This window comes from Squalius cephalus (genome assembly GCF_949319135.1).
Source record: "Squalius cephalus genome assembly, chromosome: 12".
Classification (NCBI taxonomy): Eukaryota; Metazoa; Chordata; class Actinopteri; order Cypriniformes; family Leuciscidae; genus Squalius; species Squalius cephalus.
Genome location: NC_137133.1, coordinates 7,442,283 through 7,469,001, shown reverse-complemented (window position 1 = coordinate 7,469,001; position 26,719 = coordinate 7,442,283). Strand labels below are relative to the sequence as shown.

Genomic DNA, 26,719 nt, shown 5'->3' with positions numbered 1-26,719 from the left:
GTCCTAACCTTGCGTCAGTAATCAGAAATGTTGTTACAAGAGGGAGAGAAATTGATTAAAAATGATGAGGGCTTTCATGGTGACTTTAATGACTCCAATAAGGTAAATGTAGCAATTTTCATGTGCCAGCTTTAAATAAAATGTAAAAACTGTGGAAAGTAAAAAAAAAGGTGGCAAATTAAACTTTACCTTTTTTTTTTTTTTTTTTTTTAAATGTGGTAATTTCAACACAGTAGGCTATTAGGCTACTGCAGTTTCCATTTTTACAGTGCAAGTGTGATCATTAAGACGCTGTATTAATGCAGTTTTCACTTTTACAATGTTTAGTGTGGTTAAAAAAAATGCTGTGTCCAAGTTACCACACTGTGTGTTAAATGTGCAAGCCTGAATTACTGAGGTAGGCACTGGTTTTACACAATGAGTAAATCGTCACAAATCTAAGCCGAAGGTTTACCCGGAATTAGCCATATTTAGAATATTATGCCGTAAGTGAACGTAATCAATTACAACACAACTGTCGAAACCATTAGTTGTGCTGTTCTGAATCCATTTCGATGACGAACCTCGACACAACGCTCTGACGTTCCAACCGCTCAGGAGCTGTGGCATGCTGTCTCCATGGAAACCTGTTTAGTTGGTGCAGTGCGTTTGCGTGGTTTGAATATTCCTGCTTGCTAGCACATCCACAATATAAAAGACGTAGCTTTTATGAAATGATCCGTTTACCATTTGAGCTAGATTTACAGAGGATTACTTGAGATGAGTATTAAATAGGCTAAATGCACGGCTTTCTGGAGAGGAGCTTTTTCGACAGGCCTTTTTTCCCTCCCAACTTTGTTGTCGTGTCATTAGCGAGCTAACGTTAACGGAGGCAGGTGAACAGGTATGTGCGACCGGGTTAAACCGCGAATGTAGTTCACGTTATATGCTGATGTTAGTGCGATCTTCCATTTAGGACCCATCATGAATATCAGGTATCTCTTCTTCATATGACAACAGCCATATCTGAATTGTTTTCCCATCAGCGGGGGGAGGATTTTATTATTGATCATCAGCACGCGCTGACCACAAGCATTCGACGTCTCGAGCTGCTCCAGTTGGAAAACGCACATCAAATCCACCTTTTCCTCGGAAAGTTAGCAACACTTTTATCGCAGGAATCCCTTACAATGTGCCGTCAGCGCACGCGCGTCTACTGAAAGCGCGTGTAGAAACTGCACAAACAATTGAACACCACGCAAATAAATTAGTGCTAGATCAAGCTTTGCTACCAGTGGGACGCGTTTGTCGTGGGAGGACCATCCTCTCTTCATCAAAGAAATCACATCAGTCATTTACTGTCAAGGAGCCACAATTATGACAGGACTTTGACATCCGCGTCTGACACATTGACGAAGACACTTAGGACAGATGTTTGTCAGGAAAATGACACCGAGTCAGTCCAGTTTATTTGGAGAAATAGATGACCTGCAGGACCTTACTTTCATCGAGAGACCCATACGCAGGAGCCTGAAGGTATGTATAATAGCTACCATTTTCTTCTGTCAATAAATGACTGCATTTTAAACTATTTGTTTCGTATAATATTCATTGGCTGCAAAGAATACCGTGATAATTAGACATTTAATGATTCAACACTTATGTCTAACAGTGGAGTTTTTTTTTTTTTTTTTTTTTTGACGCTGCAGATGATGTCTTTAGGGAAAGACTAAAACAGAAAACATTCACGCTATTTGACGTTTTCGCTTCTTTTGTTGCGCGCGCCACGACCTTTCGACATTATCGCGTCGTACACTCTATTATCTTTATTTGAAGTAGTAACTGTTCTAGCATCCTTTGGGGTGGACGGGGGTTGCCCACTTCAGTCTGCTGAGTGACGCAGTTTCTGTCAGCTGTCCGCATCACTGCTTCGCCTCCTCGTTCTCGCCACTGCGGAATAGAGGATTTCCACTTCAAACCATAACGTTATTCCCATTACTAACGTTACCTCAAATCCTTTCATGTACAGCGGTAGCAGCGTATAGTTGTGTGAACGTCGTGTTGTGGGTCTCTGTAATCATGTACCTGGCAGCAGTGAAGTTAAGCATGGATACTCCCTCATCTCTCAGCATCACGTATGCGGGAATAATGCAACGCCTACAGAGGGGGCGGGTGTTTTCTGTCCCTTATCTTTTTTTAATGGGGAGGTTCCAAAGAAAAGCATCGTGGCTCTGAGAGCCCTAAAGTAATAGACTAGGCACCTACACATGGCTCCCGTCCCCCACACTATCTCTTCCCACGCAGTCCCTCATGCCTCGCATCCTGCCTCCCTGCAAGCCTCCTCACATATTTGGCTGAGTCATCTGTAATGGAATCTTGCCCAATTCCTGGCCATTCTTTATTTAAGATACACTACTTTTGAGAATCTTCGCCTTTGCTATAATGGAGATGCTCAACATTTCATGCTAATAACTTTTATTTCCTTCTTCATTAAAGCACTGTGTGTTTGGTAAAGTGCAGATCTTGTTTCCCCCATTTGCAGACTGCAGAGGAGATTGACAAGCTCACTGTGGATGAAGATCTGAATGACATAGAGCGAGCAGTCTATCTTCTCAGGTAAAATATGACCCATTTGTGGCACTGGTACTATAATAAATTATTATTTTTTTATGGCTTGGTTTGTTGGTTTTGATTTGTAATTGCTAACTCAGCAATCAGCACCCCTAAAAATGTGTAAATACACTTTTACGTAACCATTTGACATCATTAAAATGTATGAAAGAGGTGGGGTTTAATTAAAAATATGAAACACATGCACGGATTAATTGTTCACTATACGATCATTAAGAATTTTCATTTTTATACCCTCTTTAAAGTTCATTATATATTATCCATCCTTCTAGTCTCAATCATTGATCTCTGTTCCAGTGATTTCATTTTTTTTTTTTTTATTATCACTATTATTACTGACTGATATACAATTTACTGACAACTAGTTGCAATTTTTATTTATTAAAACAAGTTATCACTTGAGAAAGATTCAAACTTGCAACCTCTCAAGCCACATCATCTCATGCTCAGGTAGGGATGGATAAGTTTATTCACTATTCCATGTTTTGCATCATTAGTCAAGTCTCTGGAACCCAGATTGTCTAAGTCAGTTGTGCTCAGTGCTCTTTCTTTCCACTTGACACTTGGTTGGAAACGGTTTACCCGTGCCAGCATTGTTGGCTACAACTGTTTAGCCAAATCTTTATCCTGGGTAAGCTGACCGCACAACAACAACAACTCAATGCTTGCTGACTGGCACAGAACATCCAGCTCAGTGGGTCAGGGCAGGTAGTGTCATCGCCGCTGTACTAGTCTTATGAATAATGGATCCCTTGAATGGTCTCTCATTGATATCTAGGCAGAGCTAACTAACGGCATGCTCATCTCGAAGGACTTTGGGGAGTCACCACTCTTAAGTTTCCATGTTACTGTCGCTCAGATGCAGGTTTAGCAGTGATATGGTGTTATCTGATCATTAAAGTTGAATGGGTCTGGTGCTGATTACTGGGGAAGCGGAGTTAAAATTTGATCAGATTTTCCCAGAATCATCTAGATCTTACAATATCATGAATTTATAGTTAGCAAATGGACATGCTTGGTCAAACTTTGTCTTGTGAAGTTTTAGTCAAGACAATTTTAAGAATATTCCAAGCTGTTTACAAAATTCCAAACAAATATTATATCAGAGGAGACAATTTTAATGACTAGATTGTAATTGTCTGCTTGTGTTGCTCTTATTCCTGTTTATCAGCATTACGAGAAATGTTTAGACAGCATAAACTATCATGTTTAGAGGTCCTTGAAAATATATATTCATCTTGATATTGATATCTTTGTACATTTGCATTAATGCTTTTGGCAGTCATTTTTATCTTAAGTGACTAAATTCCTAGTTTCAGTCCCTGCATTCCCTGGAAATCAAACATATGACCTTGATGTTGCTATAGCCATGCTTTATTGTATGAGCTACATGAATGCTGAGTTAGTATAGTTATTATAAATATATATATATATAGTATATATAGGTTTCTTGGTACTAGAGCAACATAGCAGTAGTTGACCTGTAATATCTGGTTACATAATGTATGCCTCCATTCTATGCAGAGATGAAAACTAAAACGCTTGGACCAAATATCCAAAACTCTTACATGTTAGACTTTTTGACCCAAAACTCAGACACTTCCCTCTTTTGGAAGATCTGATATTGTCCCTCTTTAACCTAAAAAACTCTACATTACACCTTGCCTGTGCTAATTAAATGCCAGAGTCGGTCCACAGCCCGACTCCCTCGGGTGGCAAACTAGTTCTGAGAACAGTTTAATTGCCCCTGTTCGTTGTCATTTGGCACGTAAAAGCAGGCTGCCAGAGTAGAGAGTGCTTGTTAAGAAATGGATGAATGGTTAAAAGAAGAGGTGTTTCTGATGTGTTGACACCTCATAGATTATGGTTACACAAACATGGTGCCATCTTAGTGAGGCATTTTTAGCAATTTGCAAACTTTAGGATGTTTATTTTGTATTGTATAAACCAATATCATATTTCAGTGTATCAACACAGTTGTTGATGCACTTAATTCATTAATAGTATCTAGTTGTTTGTCTTCTGTGACAACAATGTAATTGTTTGCTTGAATAATCCACCTTGATAATCAAGTAACTGCTGAGTCAACTGTCAGGCTAACATGATGCCTAATTTCATGATATTGTTATTAATCTCACTGTCATACACAATGCTTTTATATTTTAAATTCCTTGCATACTGTCAGGTTAACTTCAGTAAAATGTTATGTTATTTAATTGTTGTATTTAATTTTAATTTGAGTTTTGATCAAAGTAATTTTTAAGCATTAAGGTGCAGTCACATTAGCAGTATTTCAGCGAAATTTTGCAGACAAGAAAAATCCATTGTCACAGAACACACTTTCAAACCAAGCAGCTGTCTATTGGTCAGTGCTGCGAATTTGCATGACCAACTTGAACACCAGTGAAATCTGCATGGGGAACTTTTTCACCCTCAAGCAGAACTTCTAAACTAAAGGTGAACTTGTTATCATTTACAAGAGGCACATTTGGAAAAAAAATATTGTATGTAGTTAAAGTTTGCATATCATTGGGCATAATTCACAAATATGTATACTCTATGCTGCAACAATATGAGAGATTATAGAACTCTGGAATTGTGCATTTCAGTGACAGTTTGAGTAATAGGTAAACACTCTGAAAGTCTAGGTTCTGCTGACCCGCTTTAAGGTACAGTGAGTGAGAGATTTTTTCATTCTGGTGTGCTGATGTCAGGAGCAGCATCATATGCGTCAATGCTCTTCCTGAGAGTCATACTGATGAGTCTGCAGGGTTTTAGGACATGATTTTTGTGGTTTGTCAGGAGTCAGGACTTGTTTCTTCTTAGGGCATTGTATATTCCAAAGGTTTGGTTACCATGGCCCTGTTAGCACTGCTGGTAGAACTACAGTTCTAAAAAAAAATGGGTTCTAAAAGCATTTTTTGTGTATACGTGAATTGGTCAATCTTCAAAACATTGATACTCCAGATACAAGGGTATTATGGAATGAAGGATGTGCACAATTGAAAAGAAAGTGTTATTCTTTCGAAATGTAGGGAATGAAATGTTTGTTCACAGCCAGACTGCACACAGCTTGTGTTCTTCACTTTTTTCCCCCAGCATCATCATTGGCCCTGTTGGGGTTGGAAGGATTAGAGAGGCTGCCAGTTGTAAACTAATTGCTAAGTGGGCTTTGTTTAGGTTTCATTACAGTCCTGCTGGCTCAACAATCAACTGCCGACTCATTTCTTTTGGTGGGGGAGAAATCAAACAGTGTGTCACTTTTTGCCACTGTGTTGTCTGCTCGAGCTCTTTTGTACGGAGGGACATGGTGAAGAAAAAAAAAAAATGTTGTCAATGCTTATGTGTTCTCTCGCAAATGTTTTGTGTTTCCCCGAGGAACTTTGTGTTCCCTTGCAAAAACGGTAGCGTTCCGCTGAGAAACTTCATTCAAACAAAAGGTTTACGAGTGAATGAAGTTTCTCAGGGGAATGCAAAACGTTTTGCGAGAGAATGCAAAAGCATTTACTTTTTTCTCATATTTCTTTCCACCACTATTTAGGGGCTTTGTTCTTTCGCTCTCTCCCAACTACATGAGCTCAGCTAGGGTTTGATGTGAATTGTTTCACAGTTTCCTTTCCAAAATAGGCCTTTCTAAACATATTTTGTCATATAACCACCCCATAGGAAAGGAAGATTGTAAAATGAGATAATTCAATTATTTCTCCTAGCTAGCAAAGATATTAAATGGAGAGTGAATGGAGATATTTTTGGTTTTTATATTTTCTTCTTAGAAATGTACCAATGTAATCTCACATTTGTCTCCTCCTCTAGGAATTCAGATTTGCCAAACTCTGATAAGCAGTCAGAGATTTTTTGATAAGAATTCAAACATTCCTCACCAGATTCTTCCTAAATCAAATTATCCAAGCCAGTGTTATTTCTTTATTTATTTTGCTCTATTCATTCAATTTTATAGCTCCATTTAGTATGTTAACAATTACCTCATTTGTTTCTATTTTTCTATTCATTTTAGAAGAAACATATCAGAGATCTCCATTAACTCTCTTGAGCTATGAAAAAGGAACATCTAAATTCATTAAATGTTCTTCTGGGTTTAGGCCATTGGATATCATTCACTCACAAGGGAAATCTAATTACAAATGCGAGCGTAGCTCTTTTTACTTTCTGACCACTTTCCAGCTAGGACCTGTCCGGAACAAACAGAGACTCAAGGCTCATGGCAGTGGGATTGTGTTTCCAAACCATTCAGCACCTGGTCTTTAACTGGTTATCTCTTTCATCCTCCTGTAGATGCCAGCTGCTTCTCTCTCTTTGCATGGTACCTCTGTCGTTAAGTGTATAAACACAGGCATTGCTAAGGTGCTGCACATTATTGACCATATTCAAGAAGTGCACAAAGCATGACCACATTACTCCCTTCTTAGACAAACTTGGCAGCAGGTCAGGCTGTTTCTTGGTTATTAAATAACCCTCTGCCAACAAAGGACACAGAAGGACAACTTATCCCTGAAAAAGTAATGAATACCTGTTTATAGTTCATTATTTAGAACAACAGCACACACGAGAGACTGATAGACATGGGAGTGTTCAGACAGAGAAGGACATCTGGGAGGTTCAGCTGGACTAAGCTTCAGAGGGTTCTGCTTTAATGGTAGAAACAACTAAAGCACAATGGTTCTAATATATAATCAGAACATGTGGGCATTTTCTTCACCTTTATGGCTACATCCCTTGCACATTTCATCCAAAATAAAATGGCAAAATTGTTTAAAAAGAAAATTGAAGGTGCACTAAAAATGGTTATTTTCATGGCTATGTTGTGCTCTCTTTTCTTCCTAATCAGCCAAATGTTTTTGAAACTTACTGACATGTATTGGTGAAAAAGTTTTGAATTGTTTTGCGCATTTTGAATTGTTAGAATGACTGGTCATGTGATCTCTAGATGGTGGCCACTATGAGGGGGTGAACCGCCTTATTTAGAATAAAGTAGCTTATTTTTAATGTATTGTTTTATTTTTAAGCTACTGATATGGCTAGAGTACTCATCCCATGTGACTGTACATCATTTCTGTCAAAAGGATTCAGGTCTAGGTCTAAAACTAGGTCTAAAGTGGGTAAAATGATTTTGTGCACCTTTGAAGTTCTTTAAAGAGTTTTTGGTCAACTCTTTTAAAGAACCTTTAAAGAAGCTCTTCATATTGACTGCTGGAGACAAGATAATGGACCTAAAAGGAAAAATCACAAGTTTTATCACTCAGTGAAGCTTCAATGCTGGGCACAGCAGTAGTTCACTGGCACTTAAAGCATTTACATCAGAGGCATTTAGCAGACACTCCAATGCTGAGCAACATACAAAAAGGGCTTTGGTTACACATCAAAGACCATTGTGATCAACAGATGGCAAGCACGCAACTCGGAGCATCATTTGCTACAGTAGGAAAGAAGTGCTTCCTGAACAAATGAAACCAAGTTTGAACCAGTACAAAGAAAGCTCATATACATGCAATAAAACTAGTGAAAAAAAGCGAACATAAGTTTACAAAAATATGCAAAAACCACTAGAAAAATGTTTGGAATTTTGTTGACTTGTGTACTTACTGAATCCCAAATGTACATTTCTGTCATTAATTACTCACCCTCATGTCGTTCCAAACCTATAAGACCTTAGTTCATCTTCGGAACACAAATTAAGACATTTTTGATTAAATCCAAGAGGTTTTTTAACCAGCCATAGCCAGCAACGTCATTGCAACTTTCAAGGCCCAGAAAGGTAATAAAGACATCGTTAAAATAGTCCATGTGATACAGTGGTTAAACCTTAATGTTAGAAGTGCGACAAGAATACTTTTTGTGATTCTAGGATCTATGTCAGAACGCCGGCTCATTATTGGCCAGCTCCTGCATCAGCATCACTCGCATACATCATGGTGCTCATGTGAACAGCATCGGCCAATAATGAGTCTCATTGGATTGCTTTCCATCTGCTGTGAAGGTCTCTCATTCATGAAAATCCACGCTCATTCATGGCATCATCAAGCAACGCCTTTTAGTCTTAGTCTTGACCCTGCATATGAAGATTGGGATTGAATAATTGTCCTTATAAATCCCCCCAAAAAATCTCTAATTTCCCTATTTATGCAGCCAGCAAGGAAACCCGTGAAAAATCTTGGTTACCATGGTTACCCATTGTTCCAAAGGGGAAAATATCTTGTAGATTTTTGGAACAAAACATTGCAAAAAGTTTGTGTGGACAAGGAGATTTACACTTGTAAATAATGGCAAAAAAAGTGACTTTCTGATGAATTCAGTCAATAAGGGCCTCATTTTTAATTGTACAATTATGACACAATTATCTTTTTCAGCAGCATTCAACACACCTGGGGCCTCATTTATAAACGTTGCATACGCACAAAAGAAGGGGTACGCCGCTCTCTATGCAATAATTGGTATTTATAAAAAGCAAACTTGACGGGAAAATGTGTGGTCCTTCACGCAAACTCTGACCCAGGCGTACGCACAAAAACGGGTGAAATGAGAAATGGCGACACTGTCGGCAGATGGAAGAAACGGAAGAAAAGTGTGTGAAACTGTAGACTGTTGTGTAAAAGAAATGGCAATACTGCCTCTCATAAATAACATGAAGACTTCACAAAGCAAGTCTTACAATTAACAGCCTACACGAACACCTGTTTGATCGATTTGCAGTGTAAAACAAACAAAATCAAACGAAGATTACAACAGAAATGCAAATTAACACATATTTGCAAAAAGAAAAGTGAAATATGTTCTGCAATAATATTGGCATGTTATGCAATTCATCCTCATAACACATCTGTAGCTTGTCAGATGCAATCAAATGGATGATAATAAAATGTCCGACCATTTCTTTTATATTTCGGCCACGGTCCGAGGTTGTGAGACTGCAGCATTAATGGCGTCTGCAACCTTTTGCCACTCAAGTGCCTTTTTGGCATTAGTAATGCCCACACTGTGCCCTCCAAACAACATTTTACTCCTCTTTTCCACCTCGCCAACGATAATTTCTACTTCACATTAAGTGAAGCTACGTTTTTTGGTTTTCCTCTCTGTGTTTGCCATGATTTCGCAATCGATGAATATTAACTTGTGGGCGTTTCAAGGACTATTTATGGGCAACTATGGGCGTGACATGAAGCCGCAAAAGCTGCGCTACATTTAGAATTGATTGTGATTTATTAAGGGAAAACTGCGTTGGATGTGCGTGCGCACGGTTTTATAAATCCGAATATTTCTGTGCGTACGCACATCTTATGTTTCATCCGTACGCCACTTCTGACGCAAATCCTACGCAAAGTTTTATAAATGAGGCCCCTGACCTTTTTGGATCTTCTTAGTTTTGGTTACCTGGACTTTCAATGGAGGGACTGAAAAGTCTCAGGTTTCATTAAAAGTTTTGAAGTTTTTTGGGGTTTAGAATGACATGAGGGTGAGTAAATGATGACAGAATTTTCTTTTTTGCTGAACTAAAGAATTGCAGTAAGCAAAGCAACATTATTACAAACATCATAATATATATCTTAAGAAATTTCAGAACTTCTTAAAAGGTTTTTGTGAATCTGGCCTAGTGGCCTATGTTTTTTTGCTTTAGGCCATCATCTGTTGTTATTTATATCATCAGCCATATTTCTATGTTGTTCAGTTCTGGTGAGGATGTCCAACGGGCCAGTGTGATCATTAACCTGCCATTCCTGGTGCGTCAGAACCCAGCAGAGACCTTCCGCAGGGTGGTGCCAAAAGTCAGGGTAGGCCAAACCATGTTTCTTTCATTGAGTACATATCAAAAGATTTTTGGATTTGAGATCGTTCTATGACTTCTTGATATGTACTGTTTGTGAATGATCATACAGAGCTCCCTCTTCTACCTCCAACAGGAAGTGCTTCATGTAGCTGGGGCGGATATGCAGCTTGCCGCAGCAGGATCTTTCCTGACCGTCCTCCAAGATGACATTGTCCTCATCCAGACACACACCCACTCAATCTTGCAGATAGTTCTACTAAATCTTGACCACAGGGACACAGGTTGTCATTCTTTAAGAAAGCTTGTAAAGCTCCTGTAGAAAAGCATATATTGTACATTTGATTATTTTGGATTTTTTTTTTAATTGACTGCTTGAATCCTTGAAAGTCTTGTGATTGGAAGATGATTTAACGTACACTACTGTTCATAAAATGGGGTCAGTAAGATGTTTTTTTTTGTAAAGAAATTAACACTTTTATTCAACAAGAATGCGTTAAATTGACCAAAAATTATAATAAAGACATTTGTAATGTTAAAATATTTCTGATTCAAATAAATGCTAATGCGCAACTGTTCATTTAACATTATAATAATAAGAGTTAATCAGCATATTAGAATGATTTCTGATCATGTGACAATAAAGACTGCAGTAATGGCTGGTGAAAATTCAGCTTTGCCATCACAGGAATAAATGACATTTTAAAATATATTCAAATAGAAAATCATTATTTGAAATTGTAATAATATTTTGTATTTTTGCTCAAATGCAACCTCGGTGAGCATACGAGACTGCTTTAAAAAGCCAAAAAAAATTCTTACTGACCCCAAACTTTTGAATGGTAGGGTATGCGAGAGTAAAATATACACGTTTCTGTATATCATGGACACCGATAGATACTTCATCTTTATTTTTAATAGTGGTCAGCAATGCTTGGTTGGAGACGTTGTTGTCAGCAATCGATGCTTTACCAAAGGAAACTATCAGGCAAGAGGTAATGACAACTGCATTATTTCTCCTGCCTATCATTTCTAAACCTATGGGATATGTCTTAGGGATCAGCTGTTAGTGTGAATTAAAATTAAGTTTGCTTTGGTTGGTTGTTTGCACAGATTCTGAGTCCTCTATTGTCGAAACATCAGCTCTCCCAGTCTGTCCCGGCACGTCTGGCCAGCTGTCGCATTTTAGGAAAAGTTGTTGGCAAGTTTGAGTCATCAATGTGAGTTCTACAGTTGAAACACCACTTGACCAATCAAATAAGATGACAGAAACAAACTGTTTTTATGAAACTCCCAATAAAGAATAATTCTCTTCATAAAGTAAAGATACACTTAGCTACACTTTGTTGCTTTTTTGCTGACTACCGTGTCTACCGTGGCTTCTCTCTGCAGAGTGAAGAAGGACCTTTTGCCATTGATCAGGTCGCTATGCCAGGATGTAGAGTACGAGGTGCGCGCCTGCATGTGTCGCCAGCTGGAGAACATCACCAGGGGAATTGGGTAAAAAGATATAAAGCAGAGAGACATTTTGTTATTTGAATATCTAATGCTGCTTAGTCTGAATGGCTTACTCCTGTATGGAAGAGTCCTGACCTTGATTCACAGACATTAGATAGAACACTATGCAGAAAAACACAGTATATTGTATAATACATGCATATTGTAAATATCGAGTAAAGCGTATATGATTTTACGCAAGTTAAAGAAATTCTTCATTTCCTTCCATTTTATTAACAACTTTATTGTTTTTGCTGCTTCTTCCAAATTTGAGAGATTTTCACTGACATGTTTAAACCTAGGGATGCAAGTCTTTCACAATGTGACAGACTGATGTGTAGACTTAAGCACTTCTCTTGCTAAACTAAAGTTTAGGAAGAAGTCTAACGTTTTATGCAAGCTTCACTGATTTGTTCTGTCCTAGACTGGACCACACTAAGGTTGAAGTGCTCCCTGAACTGGTTGAGCTGGCCCAAGACGAAGCCAGTACTGTGAGACTTGCAGCTTTCGACACCATCATCAACCTCTTAGAGATGTTTGACAGTGGTAAGCCACTTACAGCCCTTCTTGAATTAGTTTGATTCTTATGTTAGTTATTTTATTAAAATGACAATTCATGTAAATTCTTTAATTGATATTTTAATAAAAATGTACTCCATATGTGGATACATATATTGTTAGTTATTGTTTTTCTTGTTTTAATATATGAAACAAATTTTTTAAAGGATATTCCCAATGTTTATATCAGCTTTTCTGCTGTGGAAGTCAGACAATCTGAAATACAGTTAAATTACAGAGAAACAGAGAGGTATCACACTTGGGTGAAAGCGTTTGCACTTCCTGTTGTTTCACAGAGTACTGTTTGAAACACATGCTGTGTACCTGCTCATATCATCAGACGCAGCTCCTTTTTATTTCCGTATCTTAAGCACTTTGTTTTGCATGCTGGGACATCAGAATCAGATATGGGCAAGTGGCTCTTTTGTGTTGAAACATGTCTCACACTCTTTCTCTGTCAACATCTCACCCTCCCTTTTTTTCTATCACCCTCTTTCACAGATGACAGGACTTGTGTCATATTTCCCTTGGTGAAGGCATTCTGTGAAAAATGCTTCAAAGGAGATGAAGCAGTGCTGGCCTCCTTGTCCTTCCAGTATGGAAAGCTTTGTCACGGGCTTTCAGGTCAGTGTCAGCTTTCTTTTTAAGTCTTTCTGATATATTTTAGGATTACAGTCATGGATTTTTGTACCCTTTTTTTTAACAGAGTCTTTTACTGACGAGCAACACCTCTGGTTTCTGGAGTTTTATAAGAAGCTGTGTTGCCTGGGTCTGCAGCATGAAAATGGGCATTGTGAGAGCCAACCCTACCCACTGGAGCTAGAGAACAAATACGCCCTAGTGCGCAGGAATTGTGCCTACAACTTTCCTGTGAGTTTCCCTGCCTTACATCCATAACTGTTTCGGCCTGAAGTCTTTAAAGGTGAAATGTGTTTAAAGTACTTTGTACTATCCCAAGTATATTTGCTGAGCCGTTTCAAGAGTGTAAGCACTGCTGCTCTGTGGTGCTTTTAAAACAAAAAGTAAAAGTATGCACTTTAAAAGTTAGATTTCAGTCAGACTAAAGCAATACATTGTATTTTTAAAATGTCATGTAGGCACTCAAATAATCCAATTGTAGCTTGGCTTCATCCAACATGTAAACAGGTTGATTCAGAATACGGGTGGTTTTGGTATTGAGCACTTTCTCAGAAAGACCAAGAATGTATGCGGTGTGTATTTAATCCTTCAAATATTCAGTCCAGGAGATTCACTGCAGTTTATTGTAAGTCTTAATGAATGCTTTTTAAAAGTTCTAAGGTCGCTTGGCTTTTAAAACGTTTTTAGAATATTTGAATAATTTGAAAGCCTTTTGACCAATGAATATCTTGCACAATCATCTATTTTTAACATTTGTCAGTGGAGGCAAAGACTTCTGGAATAGCTCAATAGCTCATTTGAGGAAATCAGACCTCTGACTGCTCCATCATCAACGTCTGAGGTGCTCCTTTGTTGTTAGTGTGGTTATATATAGCAGCAGTCACTCAGAATGAGTTTGCAGTCTGAGATGAAGGTGACTGGAAGTTATGTCTAAGAAACTCATTTTAAATAATTCAGAGTGGTTATCATTAAAGGACCAGTTCACCCAAAAATGAAAATTCTTTATTCATTTACACAAAAGCCTGATAAAAGTGTCATAAAAGTAGTCTTTATGACTTCACTGATGATGTTTCCTTCCAGTGGGCTGCAACTGGATCATTTACTCATTGATTCATTGAATTCAACTCAAAAGAACGATTTTGTCACCGTTCATCATGCATCGCTACTGAAAGCGTTAATATCAAGATTTTCATTGAATGACTAATACAAATTTTATAATACTTTTATGGTGTTTCTATTTAGTCGTTTTGGGGCTTGACAGCCTCAGTTTTGATTCACTTTCAATATATTGAAAAATAATTGCCAGTCATTTTTATTTTTGTAAAATGTACTATGCTATTGTTCCAAAGTTTGGGGTTGGTAAGATTTAAAAAAAAAAAAAAATGTTTTCCCACCAAGGCTGCATTTATTTGATCACAAATGCAGTAGTACTGTGAAATATTATTACAATTTAAGAAAAAGTTTTCTATTTGAATATATTTTAAAATGTAATTTGGTGTACTTGTATTTAAAATGTAACTATGATGGCAAAGATGAATTTTCAGCATCATTACTCCAGTCTTCAGTGTCACATTCTAATCATTCTAATATGTTGATGTTGATGTCTTATTATTATAAATTTTGAAAACAGTTATTCTGCTTAATATTTTTGTGTAAACAACATTTTTTTTTTCGTGATACATTTTTTTCAGGGTTTAAAATGACAGCATATATTTTAAATGTTTAAAATATTTTCTGTAACAATGTAAAAGTCATCAACTGATTGAATCTTTGCTGAAAAACATTTTTAGTTTCTTTAAAAAAAATCATAATGACCCCAAACTTTTGAACATTAGTATATGTTTTTAAGGTTACTTTCTTGAGCAATTCATGAGCATATTGTTGTGTGACTGGACTCTTCTCTGTAGATTTCTTCTCTATTTATTTGCAGGCCATAGTGTTATTTGCAGATCCAAACCACTTCCTGTCTGAATTATATCGTACCTTCTCAAGTCTCTGTCATGATCCTGAGATTTCAGTACGAAGGACGGCAGCTGGTGGTTTCCATGAGGTACGCATTTTCTCTCATTTTTGTCATGGTACACAATGAGCCTCACATTTTGACAAGTAGCAATGCCTCTGTTCAGAATGCACAGCACCATCTTCTCTAATTCCTTTGCATTAGGTGGTCAAATTGCTGGGCCCAAATGTGCATTACGTACACAAAGAGCTAATCACTTTGCTGCAGGATGATTCATTAGAGGTGAGTCCTGAAAAAAGGTTTGTGTGTATGTGTGTGTCTGTTTGTTAAAAAAAGCTTTCAGGTGTCTGTAACAGCTTCAGTCAGCACAGTAATTTCTTCGGCACATCGTGTTGTGCAAGAACTTTCTTCACGGAAAGATTCAATCTTCTCTCAGGACCTTTTTCCTCATTCAGAGTGTTTCTCTACTGACTGCTGAGTTCACATGAACAAATAGCCATCTGACCTTTAAAAACCTCCTGCTCGCAAGGCCAACTGTGCTTATGTAACCTTTTTATTTTGATGCCCATTAGTTAGAAAAGATATACCCTTTTGGAGTGTGTGAAGCAGGTTATTTGGTTTCACTGAACTTTCAAATGAACTACTTGTAGACCTTAAAGGTGAAGTGTGTCATTACTGCACCACTAGCATTACAAAATGGAATTGCAAAAATAATTACAGGTTTCCCAAACACTTCCTCCTTATGCAGTTGGTCACGCCATTGACTGCCCAAACAAATAGAGCAGTGTTTTGATTTTGCTCATTTGAATTATTTGATATTTGAAACCGATTTCAGTGTTGAAAGTTGCAAACATCTCTTTTAACACCAGACTACCAAAAATTCATGATATGCGCCAGACATGCAATGCCTACGTGTGTTTGTGTGTGTGTGTGTTTGGGGGCGCATGCTCAAGTGTGTAAGCCTTTGCGGAGGTTGCATGCAACTGTGTAGGATGAATGAATGCATTGCACCTCCCTAGCTGAGGCTAGGAGTGTGGTATTGTTTATTCTGTCATGATCCTCTCAGCGGTGTTAGTCACACACTGCATTAGCATCCGCTATAGTGCAAGGCTCCCTGAGCCATCAGACGTACAGTAGTGATTTTCATGATTAATGATGATGGAAACCGAACATTATAGACTATCTATTATAGTCAGTGATCTCACACCAGCTTATCTCTAATTTTAGAATTGCTTCCTGGAGTTGCTAGAAATGTGCTTCTGAAACATCTGATGATGAGAAGGCTTTGTTGATTTTGTTGCTTTTGAATCTGCAGGTACTGGACGCTCTGTTGAACAATCTTCAGGAGACTTTAGAGCTGGCCACTTCTAGAGGGGAGGGAGCAGGACCTGAGAGCAAGGTACCAGCTAAGTGTGCTTTACTTTTTGATGCTTTTAGGCAGCATTATCATTTGTGTGATCTGTTTGCATTTTAGCTTGGCCTGAAATGTTTATGGTCCTAGCAGTAATAAAACAATTAAAAAATGTAAAAAATAAAAAAATATTTTTTTTACTTATTTACTATTTTATTAAAAAAGAATAAGTTATGTTGGAGCTGACATGTAGCACAGTTGCGCTCCGGACGACCCGAGTTCCAGTCCTGGCTCGTGGTCCTTTCCCGATCCCATCTCCCTCTTCACTTACTGTCAGGACAAAAATGCCAAAAATAAATCTAAAATAATAATAATAATAATAAAAAATTATTATAATTATATGAAATATTCTTTTTTTATTTAAAAATTATTATTATTATTTCTTTTAATTATGTTAAGTTATTTTTTCTTTTGTGCAAACAGCAAAATGGCAAATCACCATTACCACACACACAATTCAGTGCCACTCATTCTGCCACTCCACTTCAAAGACAGCATGATCAGCTGCTTGCTCAAACTAAAATTATTCAGAGATTTGTGAATCCTTTCTCATCCTATTGATTCTACCTCTCTTTCTCTTGCTTTCCCTCACTCTTTTTTTTCCCAACGTCTCGTCAATAATTACAGGGAGCGTGGGCTGCTATGGCGTGTCTTAAAATGAATCGTTACCCATGAAACATGCATTTGAATGCATATAAAAATACAGTAAAAACAGGAATATTGTGAAGTATTATTACAATGGAAAATAGCTGTTTTCTACTTCAATATATTTTACAGTGTAACATATTTCTGTGATTGCAAAGCTGAAATTTCAGCATTATTACACCAGTCTTCAGTGTCACATGATCCTTCAGAAATCATTCTGATATGCTGATTTGGTGCTCAAGAAACATTTCTTACTGTTATCAATGTTAAAATAGTTGTGCTGTGTAATGTTTTTGTGGAAACTGTGATACTTTATAACTGTGATTAAAAAAGATTCTACTGACCCCAAGCTTTTGAACTGAAGTGTATGTTTCACACTCGCCCTTACAGCAGGTGAACATACCGGACTTGGTGCCTGCTTTGGTGGCGGCGGAACAGAAAGCGGCATCCTCGCTGCACTGGCGGGGTCATGAGAAACTCCTGCAGTGCTACTCCTGTCTGCCCCGTGTCATCTCCGGAGACCAGATCTACTTCCGCTTCTTTCAGAGAATGTTCAACATCATCACTACGACTGTAAACTTCTTACACGCACACTCCTCCCTGTACATCCTGTCAATTGTAATTGTGTTTCATCTGTCCTTCTGTTTACGCTGTTCTAGAATGTTCTGCCAGTCCAGCGAGAAGCTGTCAGGACATTATGTGTGTTCTTGCGCTATAACCGCAAACAGGAACAGCGGCAAGAGATAATCAGCAAAATAAAGCAAGGTAAAAAGAAAAAAGCAAGATCTGCTTATTTTTGTGAATGAGATTCAGCAATTGTAGTTGGTCAGGACTGTTTTTTCTTCTGAACTTAAGAGCTTGCTCAAGGTAGAAGCTACTGGAACAGGCTTCGCTATCTGGACCTGTGTGAGATTACAATAGATCTCTTCTCCAAGTCGTATTTTTGCAAACATTTCCTTATTCCAGCGCTTGAGTTGGTCAGTGACCCCGTTGCCAACGTCAGGTGAACAGCTCACATTTTTTTTACATCTGTTATTGCGTCCTTTTTTACTGTGCCATGAATTTGAATTGCTTTTTTTAATGCTTTAAAGTACTACTGCTTATTGTTTGTTTTATGTATCAAAAAAATTAACATTCTGGCAGGTACAAACTCTGTTATATGTTACCCAAACTGAGATCCACCATCAGACCAACAGACAAACATCTACTTCAGCAGCTGGAGTTCTGTGTGCGGAAATTGTTGTGCCGTGAGAAGGATAAAGATGTAGTGGGAACTTTGCGTAAGGTGAGGCTCTCATTACTAAGGTGCGGCGGTCACATTAGCAAAGTTTCTGCAAAATTGAATGGGCAATAAAGGTTTATTGTCAATAGAGTAGCATCATATTTAGCACAGCTCACTGGGAAGTCACTTTCAAACCAAGCCGCTTTCTGTTGGTCAATGCGGCAAATTCATTTGATCAACTTGAATCCGCAAAATCTTACGAAATTTTAGATTGTGTGGATTCTGAGTAAAATTACAGGATTTCACTAACGAAAATGTGCTGAATAACAGTAAATGTGACTGCGCCTTATTATATACTGCACATATTAAGTATCATTTCATTAATTGGAAGTAAATTTTTTTTTTTAAACTGTATTATTATGTTTTCTTAGACAGTTCTGGAGCTGGACAAAATGGACATTACAGAGCCGGTATGAAAAGATCTGTGACTTTAACCCTTTCCATTTAGTTGTTCTGACATTTTTTATACACCTCAACACCTTTTCTTTCTTTGAACACTAGTGTTGAAATAACTCTTCATATTTATAGTATCATAAAAGGCATGAAAGAGAGCTCTTGGACCAAAAAAAGGAGAAGGAGGAGAATCTTTTACTTGAAATGGTGAGAGATTTACCCTTTTTTAAATCCTTTTATGAAGACAAGCTATCCCAGCAAGCATTTTTGCGTTTAAAAGACGTCTAATTGCTGTCCAAACACAGCCCAGACGTCTAGGCTAAAACAAGGCCAAATTTGGGCTGTTCGTGAAAATTTTATAGATGTCTAAACAATAGCGCAAGAATAGACTAGTCATCAATTAGATAACAAAGAAACGAAACACCTTGTACACCTTGCAAAAATGACATGTAACCAAATTCAAGGTTATTTTGGCTAGAAGTAGGTTACTCATAGCCGGACTATATAGTCTATAGTTAACCTAGACGGTTAACGAAATGACTGCTATTGCTTGCTTGGATGCTAGTTATGGTTTCTTCAGTATGGTTTTGTCAGTTTTAACTCTTGACTGATCCGGCCTGAAAAGCCCATGTAAATATGCAAAGTCAAGTGTATTTATTTTCTGAGGTCAGAATAAAGACAAAAATGAATTTTTAAATGTTGCTACTGTGTGCAACTTGTGGTTTTGTAACATTCAATAACAACCAATAGGAACTACTAGAAAGACAGCAGAGTGAGGCAAAGCTAACTGGAGATAAACAGTCTGAGAAGAAACGTGAGTGACTCTTTTAAACATTGGATGTTTTTCTAGCATACTACTGTAGATCTACTGTATGAATGCTCACTTTTTTGTTTGTAATGCAGAACGAGACAGCAAGTCAGGCCTGTCTGGTAGTAAAGGAATGTCAGGATCTACATCAGGAGCAACATCATCCACTTCTACTGGTTAGCATCCTCCTCTGATGCACAATAATGTTAATGGAGTTATTAAAATAAATAGCAGAATTTTTTTTGAACATATACACTGTTTTTAAAAGTTTGGGATCAGTAAGATTTTTTTTTTTAAAGAAATGAATACATCTGTTCAGCAATGATGCATTGAAAAGTTACAGTAAAGATGTTTATATTACAAAAAAATCACAAAATTACATATAAATGCTGTTTTTTTTAAGTTTCTATTGATCAAAGAATCCTGAAAAAAATGTAACAGTACAACTGTTTTTAAACATTGATAAGAAATGTTTCTTGAGCACCAAATCAGCATATTAAAATATTTTCTGAATGATCATGTGACCCAGAAGACTAGAGTAATGGCTACTGAAAATGTAGCTTTACCATCACAGGAATAAATTACATTTTAAAATATTAAAATACAAGACAGTTATTTTTAAATTGTAATAATATTTCACAGTTTTACTGGTTTTACTGTATTTCTGGATCAAATAAAAGCATCCTTGGTGAGCATAAGAGACTTCCTTCAAAAACAAAGTTAAAAACTTTTGAACGGTAGTGTACATAAACATGCAGGAAACTACTGCAATCATTTTATTTAACATTACAAATGACATAAAAAAGTAAACATTTTCTGAAAGTTTCAGATTTGGAAGGTGTTTTTTTTCCCCAACACTGATAACATTGATAATGTTTTCAGGTAAGGAGATGCGGAGGGCCAAACTAGCTCGCAGTCGTTCCCTCAGTGGCCATCCTACGACAACCAAGATGACAAACCCAGACAAAACCTTGTACGTAGCATAATCATCTTGTGTTGCTATTGCAGTGGGTTACACCAGCTGAGTTCTGTCTGGGTTTTGAAATTTTATCATGAATTTACCATGACCCATCACCAGTAGTTTCATTGCTGTACAAAATGTATTTCTATTCACAATTTTCTCTTTAGAAAAGTGAAGGATTCAGGAAGTTGCCCTGGATCGGGAAAGAGTCCTATGCTACCATTAAATGGTAACTAATAGTATTTCATAATTTTTAATGACGCATGCTCCTTGCCTTCAAATTTCTGTTGTTTACCTGCTCTCGTTTGTTTTCCAGACGATAACCTTCGACCGCACCACTTCAATGTTGCTTCTTCAATCTCCTCCACCCCATCATCCTCCTCCATGCCCGTCCTGATCCGCAGCAACACGAGCAGCTCTGTGGATCACCGGAGTAATGGGAATAAAGACACACAGTCTAGGAAGCTCTCTGTGTACGTCATCCTGTATTTTTTGAAGATCATTATTAATCATATAACATCGTTGGCTATTTTATGATTGTAAACTTGAATGATTCAGCCAATGTGAGCTTAACTCTTTGATGTTGTTTTTCTGTTTTTGTCTGACAGACAGCGGAAGTCGAATTCATTTGGAATGCAGTCTGGGAGAGAGTGATTACCACTTTGCCTTCTGACTTAAAAGCCCCTTTCTATAAGACTTTTCATTCTGCAGCAGCAGCAGTGTCCCTCCATTTTGATGTGTCCATTCTCTTCTATACCAGAAACGGCTTAAGATGTGCTGGGGCATCATTTAAGGTCTGCATTGATCCATCTATGCCTTATTTCTCACAAAAACTCACACCATACATCATAACATGATAAACCGAGAGTTGAGGAGTAATTGAATGTATTTAATTTACTGCCTCATTATTTTGTTTCTTGTATGATAGCATGCTTTGCAAATTCTCTGTTTTATATTTTTGAAGTGGCTAAGAGAAAAAGAAGCACTATGTATTTTTATGATTGAAGAGTTTTGGAACTCTCCATCCCATCCCACCAATGAGATTGTGCCTGGTGCTGCCCAGCACCTGATTGATTAACGCCAACATCTTAGTACCCAATGAATAAAATTCATGTTGAATATGACGTGCTTTAATGAGTTGTGTTTGAACAGCCTGTTGAAGTGCTAATACAAATACAATGCTGATACTGACAAAGCACATCTCCGGATGCAGAAACAAAAAACTTATTTGTCACATGTAGCATTATACTGTGTGGGTAACTCCATCACACTATCAATAAATCTCCTAAATCAACCATTCAAGAAAACACTATACATTTACAGTTATTTTCTTAGTAGACATTGTGTTGTGTCTATATTATATTGATATTTTGGTTTTAAAACATCAAAAACACTACTCACTACTGTTATATTACACAAATACATTTTAAATTCAAAGTTGGTTATTCAAGCAAAACAAGTGGTTAGTATTTGATACAGTCTAGTTTCTTACTGTAATTACACCATAGTTTCTGGTCACCGTGATTTTGCCAAGTAAGACACGTTCCTGGATCAACATATTTTGTTGATCCTGGAACAACATTCCTGTCCGAAAATTCTAACCCTATCCCGACCCCTAAAACTAACCCTAGACATGACTTGGCTAGGAAAATGATAGGTGAATAATACTGATGTACAAGCACATAACCCTGGCTGTAAGCCTGAACTTGACAAACTGTAAACTTGTCCCTTAAATCTGATTGGTTGATTGGAATGTTGTTCCAGGAACATGTACTTGGTGAAATCACATTCACCGGTAGTGTCTTTATACATATTTAGTTCTTAGTTGGGTCGACAACACGTCCTATGTAGAGGATGGATTTTGTGGCCTCATGGTAAACGATGAAAATGAAGGGTCGGTTGAAAGTGAGCCTGGGAGGAAGTGGGCTCGTAAAGAGATTGGTGGAGGCGTCGGACATTGAGCCTCCAGTCTCATCCACTTCCATGGTGACCTTCTGTACCACCTGGAATCAAGCGGCATTGGTCAATGCATGCTGGTATATCACTTCTTTTACTACCATTCCATAGAATTGATATGCACATTAGATTTCAGAAATAATCCAGATTCATTTAAATAATTATATTAAATTATACAAATACAAAAATGTCAAAGAATTTTGTTTTTATAATATTAGAACATTGTAAAAGTTTGGGGTCAATAAGATTTTTTTTTTTAGAAAAAGGAATTTATACTTTCAGCAGGATCATGTGACACTGAGACTGCAGTAATAGCATCTGAAAATTGAGCTTTGCCTTCACAGGAATAAAATACATAAATTCCAAAAGAAAACAATTCATTTAAATTGTAATAATTTCACAATATTACTGTTTTACTGTATTTTTGATCAAATGAATGCAGCATTGGTGAGCATTAAAGACTTATTTCAAAAACATTTGAAAAAATCTTACTAACCCCAAACTTTTGAACAGTAGTGTACACACATACACCATCCTAGTTATGTCAATACTAGTTAAAATCATGGTTCCATTAATAAATGAATTTACATGGTTTTTTACAGTCTCCTTGTATTGTTAGAAAAATCTCACACCTCTGACAGTTTCAGGCTTTCATCGCTGCTGATTCCAGAGAGATCTGCAGTACTCCCAAAGATCTCTTTAATGCCCAGACTGGGCAGACTCATACTCAGTGAGTTGGACTGCTTCAGTGAAAATCTGGGCAACTGAATCTCCAGCTTCCTGAGGAGAGAGATAAAATTGATCTTTTAGAGATCAAAAGAAATGTCTTGAAATTGCATGTTTCTACAGAGTAACTAGAATCTGTCAAGCATGTCATGTGATTGCTCGCTTTGGCTGCTCAGCATGAGTTTGATGGAAATTTGAGTCATTTAAAAAAATAAATAAAAAAAAAACATTAATTTGCGAAAATGTGAGAGACTGATTACATGACTCACGTCTTTTTCAGCTTTGCAACCCATCCGCGGAACACTTCACCAGTCATGGATTCGTCAACATAGGTGTAGTCCACATCTTCATCTGGAAGAAGGACAAGCATGGCAATGCCATCCTCACAGGGCAGTTTCAGAATGCCAACCTTTAATATGGGGTCATAGGCCAGGTAGTATTTTCCTGAATGGAGCATCATGGGCACTTGCACAATGTTGTACTTGTTCACAAAGAAACGATCCTCTTGGGTGAAGGTAACGTTGAAGGGTTTCAGCCAATAACCTGTTAAAGACCGAGAGGATCATTTTCAAAGCTTATTACACTACTCTCTGAAAAAGTTGAATAGACATTCAGCAGTCACATGCAAGCTGATTGTTTTGTACATTGTAATTAGCGATGCAACGATATGAAAATTTTGGCCGATAACCAATAATTCTTTAAATTTGAAAGCTGATAACAGATATATTGGCCAATAATTCTAGATCCAAATTTTTGAGCCTGATTATAAAAACAAAAGTCTCACCAATAAAAGCCATGTCCCAAGCACACAATTTAGTGTTCTCATCATCATTTTATGCAGCCCATAAGACCTTACATGTTGCACTAAACTATTTTCCTTTTTTTAAGTGATTTCAATCATTTCAAGCAATTCAAAACCATCATGGTGAACAGTGCGCATCTGAAGTGTCTCCAGCTGAAGGAAAAATTCATTATTTATCGGCTTTATAATATCTGCCAAATTTTCTTTGGGCAGATAACAATCACATTAAAAATGAACATAAATCAGTCGATGCCGATATATTGTGCATCCCTAATTGTAATGGACTATTTTTCTTAGCAGAAGATAATATATAACTACTTGAAATATTAAGATAAAATATAAATTATGACATTAATCATTTGTTTTTCACTTACCTGTGAAAAAAGTTGCACTGATTAACATCGCCATGCTTTGTGGATCTACATTCTCCACCACGTCTTTGACTTTGTCCCCTGTTTTGGTTCTTACATAATTATCGATACTCCCTTTGGCCAGCTGTCCATTGGCATAATTCACATTTTGAACATCTGCATCATAAAACTGCTTAACCTGTTTGCTGAAGCTGTCATCTGCCTTGACGTCCTGCTTCACGAAGAGGCCAGTGGCCTGGATTTGAGCAGTCGTCTCCCTCAGCTGCTTGAGTAGGGTCTGAACTCTTTCCGGCTCTCCTTCTTTCTCCATGGAGGCCACACCAATACCCTGTAGCAGCTCAGTGCGAGAAGCCCCACCAGCCCCAGCTGCTAATGTGGCTAAAGCTAAGGTAGCCCCGAGGGTTGAAACGGCTACATTATCATCACTTGAGCTAGCAATCTTGCTGTAAAGCCGGGTAGCAAAGTCGGCATTCTTTCTGGCAAGCTCTTCAACATCTGTGGTTTGCCCAAGAACTGACACAGCAAGGAGAGCTGCTCTGACCAAGAGGGAGAAGATGTCCATCTTCATGTTGCTCTGGTGAAAAACAGGCATTTTTATTTATCATAATGAACAAAAAATAGCTACATTATATAGGTCTCATACAATTAACACTGTAAAGCCTGACATATGAAATAATAGTCAGAACAATCTCTTTTTTTTTTAATGAAACAGTTTATTGAACCTTTAGAACCAAATCTAAAAAAGGTTTGCATATTTTGAATCATATTTGATGCATCAGGCTTCTATGGCTCATACAGCATGATAGAGTGAGAATAGGGAATATGGAAACACCCGAGGAGGAAAGAAAAAAAAATTATTCAGAGGCCCAGACAGCAAAAAATATGCAATTTGGTGCAGATGTTATTTATATGGCCAAAAAGTTAGATATAATTCTGATAGCTTGTAATGTAAATAAATGAGATATTTACAACAATATAGAGTACTACTAACATAAAATGCATATAAATCAATTGTCAGATATCTACCAATATATAGGCTATGTCTTGGTAAGATATTTAAATGCTTAGTTTTATGATCAAAGCTCTGCAGTTTTAATTTTAGGGGGCAAAATAATGCAATGCAATTCTGTATTTCCCGCTATGTTCTGATCATGTTGATCATTTAAAGGGCTTAGAAATGTGATACAGTATGTTATATGGGGCTAAGAGACAATTATGTATGATTAATAATAAAAAAAAAAAAGTGATATATGAGAGCCCGCACTGGAAAACACCAAGCTGACTGTCATACGTTACTGATCAATAGGCATGAACTTTGAACATTTGATAGGTCACAATTAAACGAACAATTTGCTATTGATTGGATCATTTATGTCTCATTGCAATGACATGGCCGTTTCGTTGTAAAAAATCTCACGTACTAAGATGTTTTTGTGGTTTGCGGAACCAAATGGCAGATGTAGCTTACTTTTAAAGGCTGATAAACATGCAGACCTTTATCTAAAGATTGTAGTAAAGTAATCTGTCATAATCTCCAATCTGTCAATTTACTGTCATTCTCATCACAGCCAAATTAAAAAAAAATAAGACAAATAAAACAGTTAAACAAAACAGCATCGTTTAAATTTGGATACAAGATGTGGAAATTTGAATTAAAGTTCGTGAACAGTCGTGATGACAAGGCAGTGTGTTGACAGCGCAGTTACTTCAAGGGTTCTTTTTCGCATACATACTGCTCTAACATAGCAACACTGTTACTAAACATAATAGAAATGTTACATAATTCAATACAGTGTTCGAATTCGCGTGCATTAGATTCTACAGAGATGCAATCATAAAATAAAATCATGCAATAAAAATATGGCGGAGGCCATAATACTTACAGATGTTTGATTCGACGTCAGTGCCTAATATCCTTGTTAAATGACTACAGACAGGTCTGTTTTTAAATCATTCACTGCAAACACAGTAGATAAATTGTCTAAAACTAACTGTTCACATGATGTCGCCATCAATAACAAACAGAACGTACGGAGATTACGCAACATCCGCCCTTTGCGCATTCTTGATGATGTACGTAGTTTACGCATGTCTCGCATTCATCGCACATGAGCAACATAAACAAAAATTATAATGTTATTTTGCATTCTTTATTTCCTTACCAGTCAAATTTATTTTTGCTTTGTGTCATTTTTTTCTAGCTATTTGACAACTGAGTGGTAAGTAACATAATAATAATATTAATATTTATATACGTCTATATTAACGAATGTATTCCAGTATAAAATTATTACGACAATCCAATTTGAATACCCTTCTATAC

At 37.2% G+C, this 26,719-nt stretch overlaps 2 protein-coding genes across 2 annotated transcripts; one reads left to right on the top strand and one right to left on the bottom strand.

The window, feature by feature from the left end:
* The first annotated feature begins 632 nt into the window (after positions 1-632).
* ppp4r4 (protein phosphatase 4, regulatory subunit 4) lies at positions 633-21,664 on the top strand. The gene is made up of 25 exons (XM_079887301.1): positions 633-1,515; positions 2,522-2,595; positions 10,292-10,394; positions 10,524-10,671; positions 11,309-11,382; positions 11,501-11,607; positions 11,780-11,887; positions 12,309-12,430; positions 12,944-13,066; positions 13,149-13,312; positions 15,012-15,131; positions 15,246-15,323; positions 16,357-16,440; positions 17,488-17,670; positions 17,757-17,862; positions 17,953-18,100; positions 18,241-18,382; positions 18,751-18,789; positions 18,908-18,979; positions 19,523-19,586; positions 19,676-19,756; positions 20,463-20,553; positions 20,709-20,770; positions 20,858-21,014; positions 21,150-21,664. Exons 1-25 carry the CDS (start codon positions 1,411-1,413, stop codon positions 21,193-21,195), a joined length of 2,601 nt encoding a protein of 866 aa, XP_079743427.1. The 5' UTR covers positions 633-1,410; the 3' UTR covers positions 21,196-21,664.
* serpina10a (serpin peptidase inhibitor, clade A (alpha-1 antiproteinase, antitrypsin), member 10a) lies at positions 21,656-26,473 on the bottom strand. The gene is made up of 5 exons (XM_079887302.1): positions 26,280-26,473; positions 24,400-24,970; positions 23,493-23,766; positions 23,130-23,277; positions 21,656-22,544 (listed from the first exon to the last, which is right to left on the bottom strand). The coding sequence occupies exons 2-5, from the start codon at positions 24,962-24,964 to the stop codon at positions 22,356-22,358; spliced, it is 1,176 nt and encodes a 391-aa protein (XP_079743428.1). The 5' UTR covers positions 24,965-24,970; positions 26,280-26,473; the 3' UTR covers positions 21,656-22,355.
* Positions 26,474-26,719: the final 246 nt, after the last annotated feature.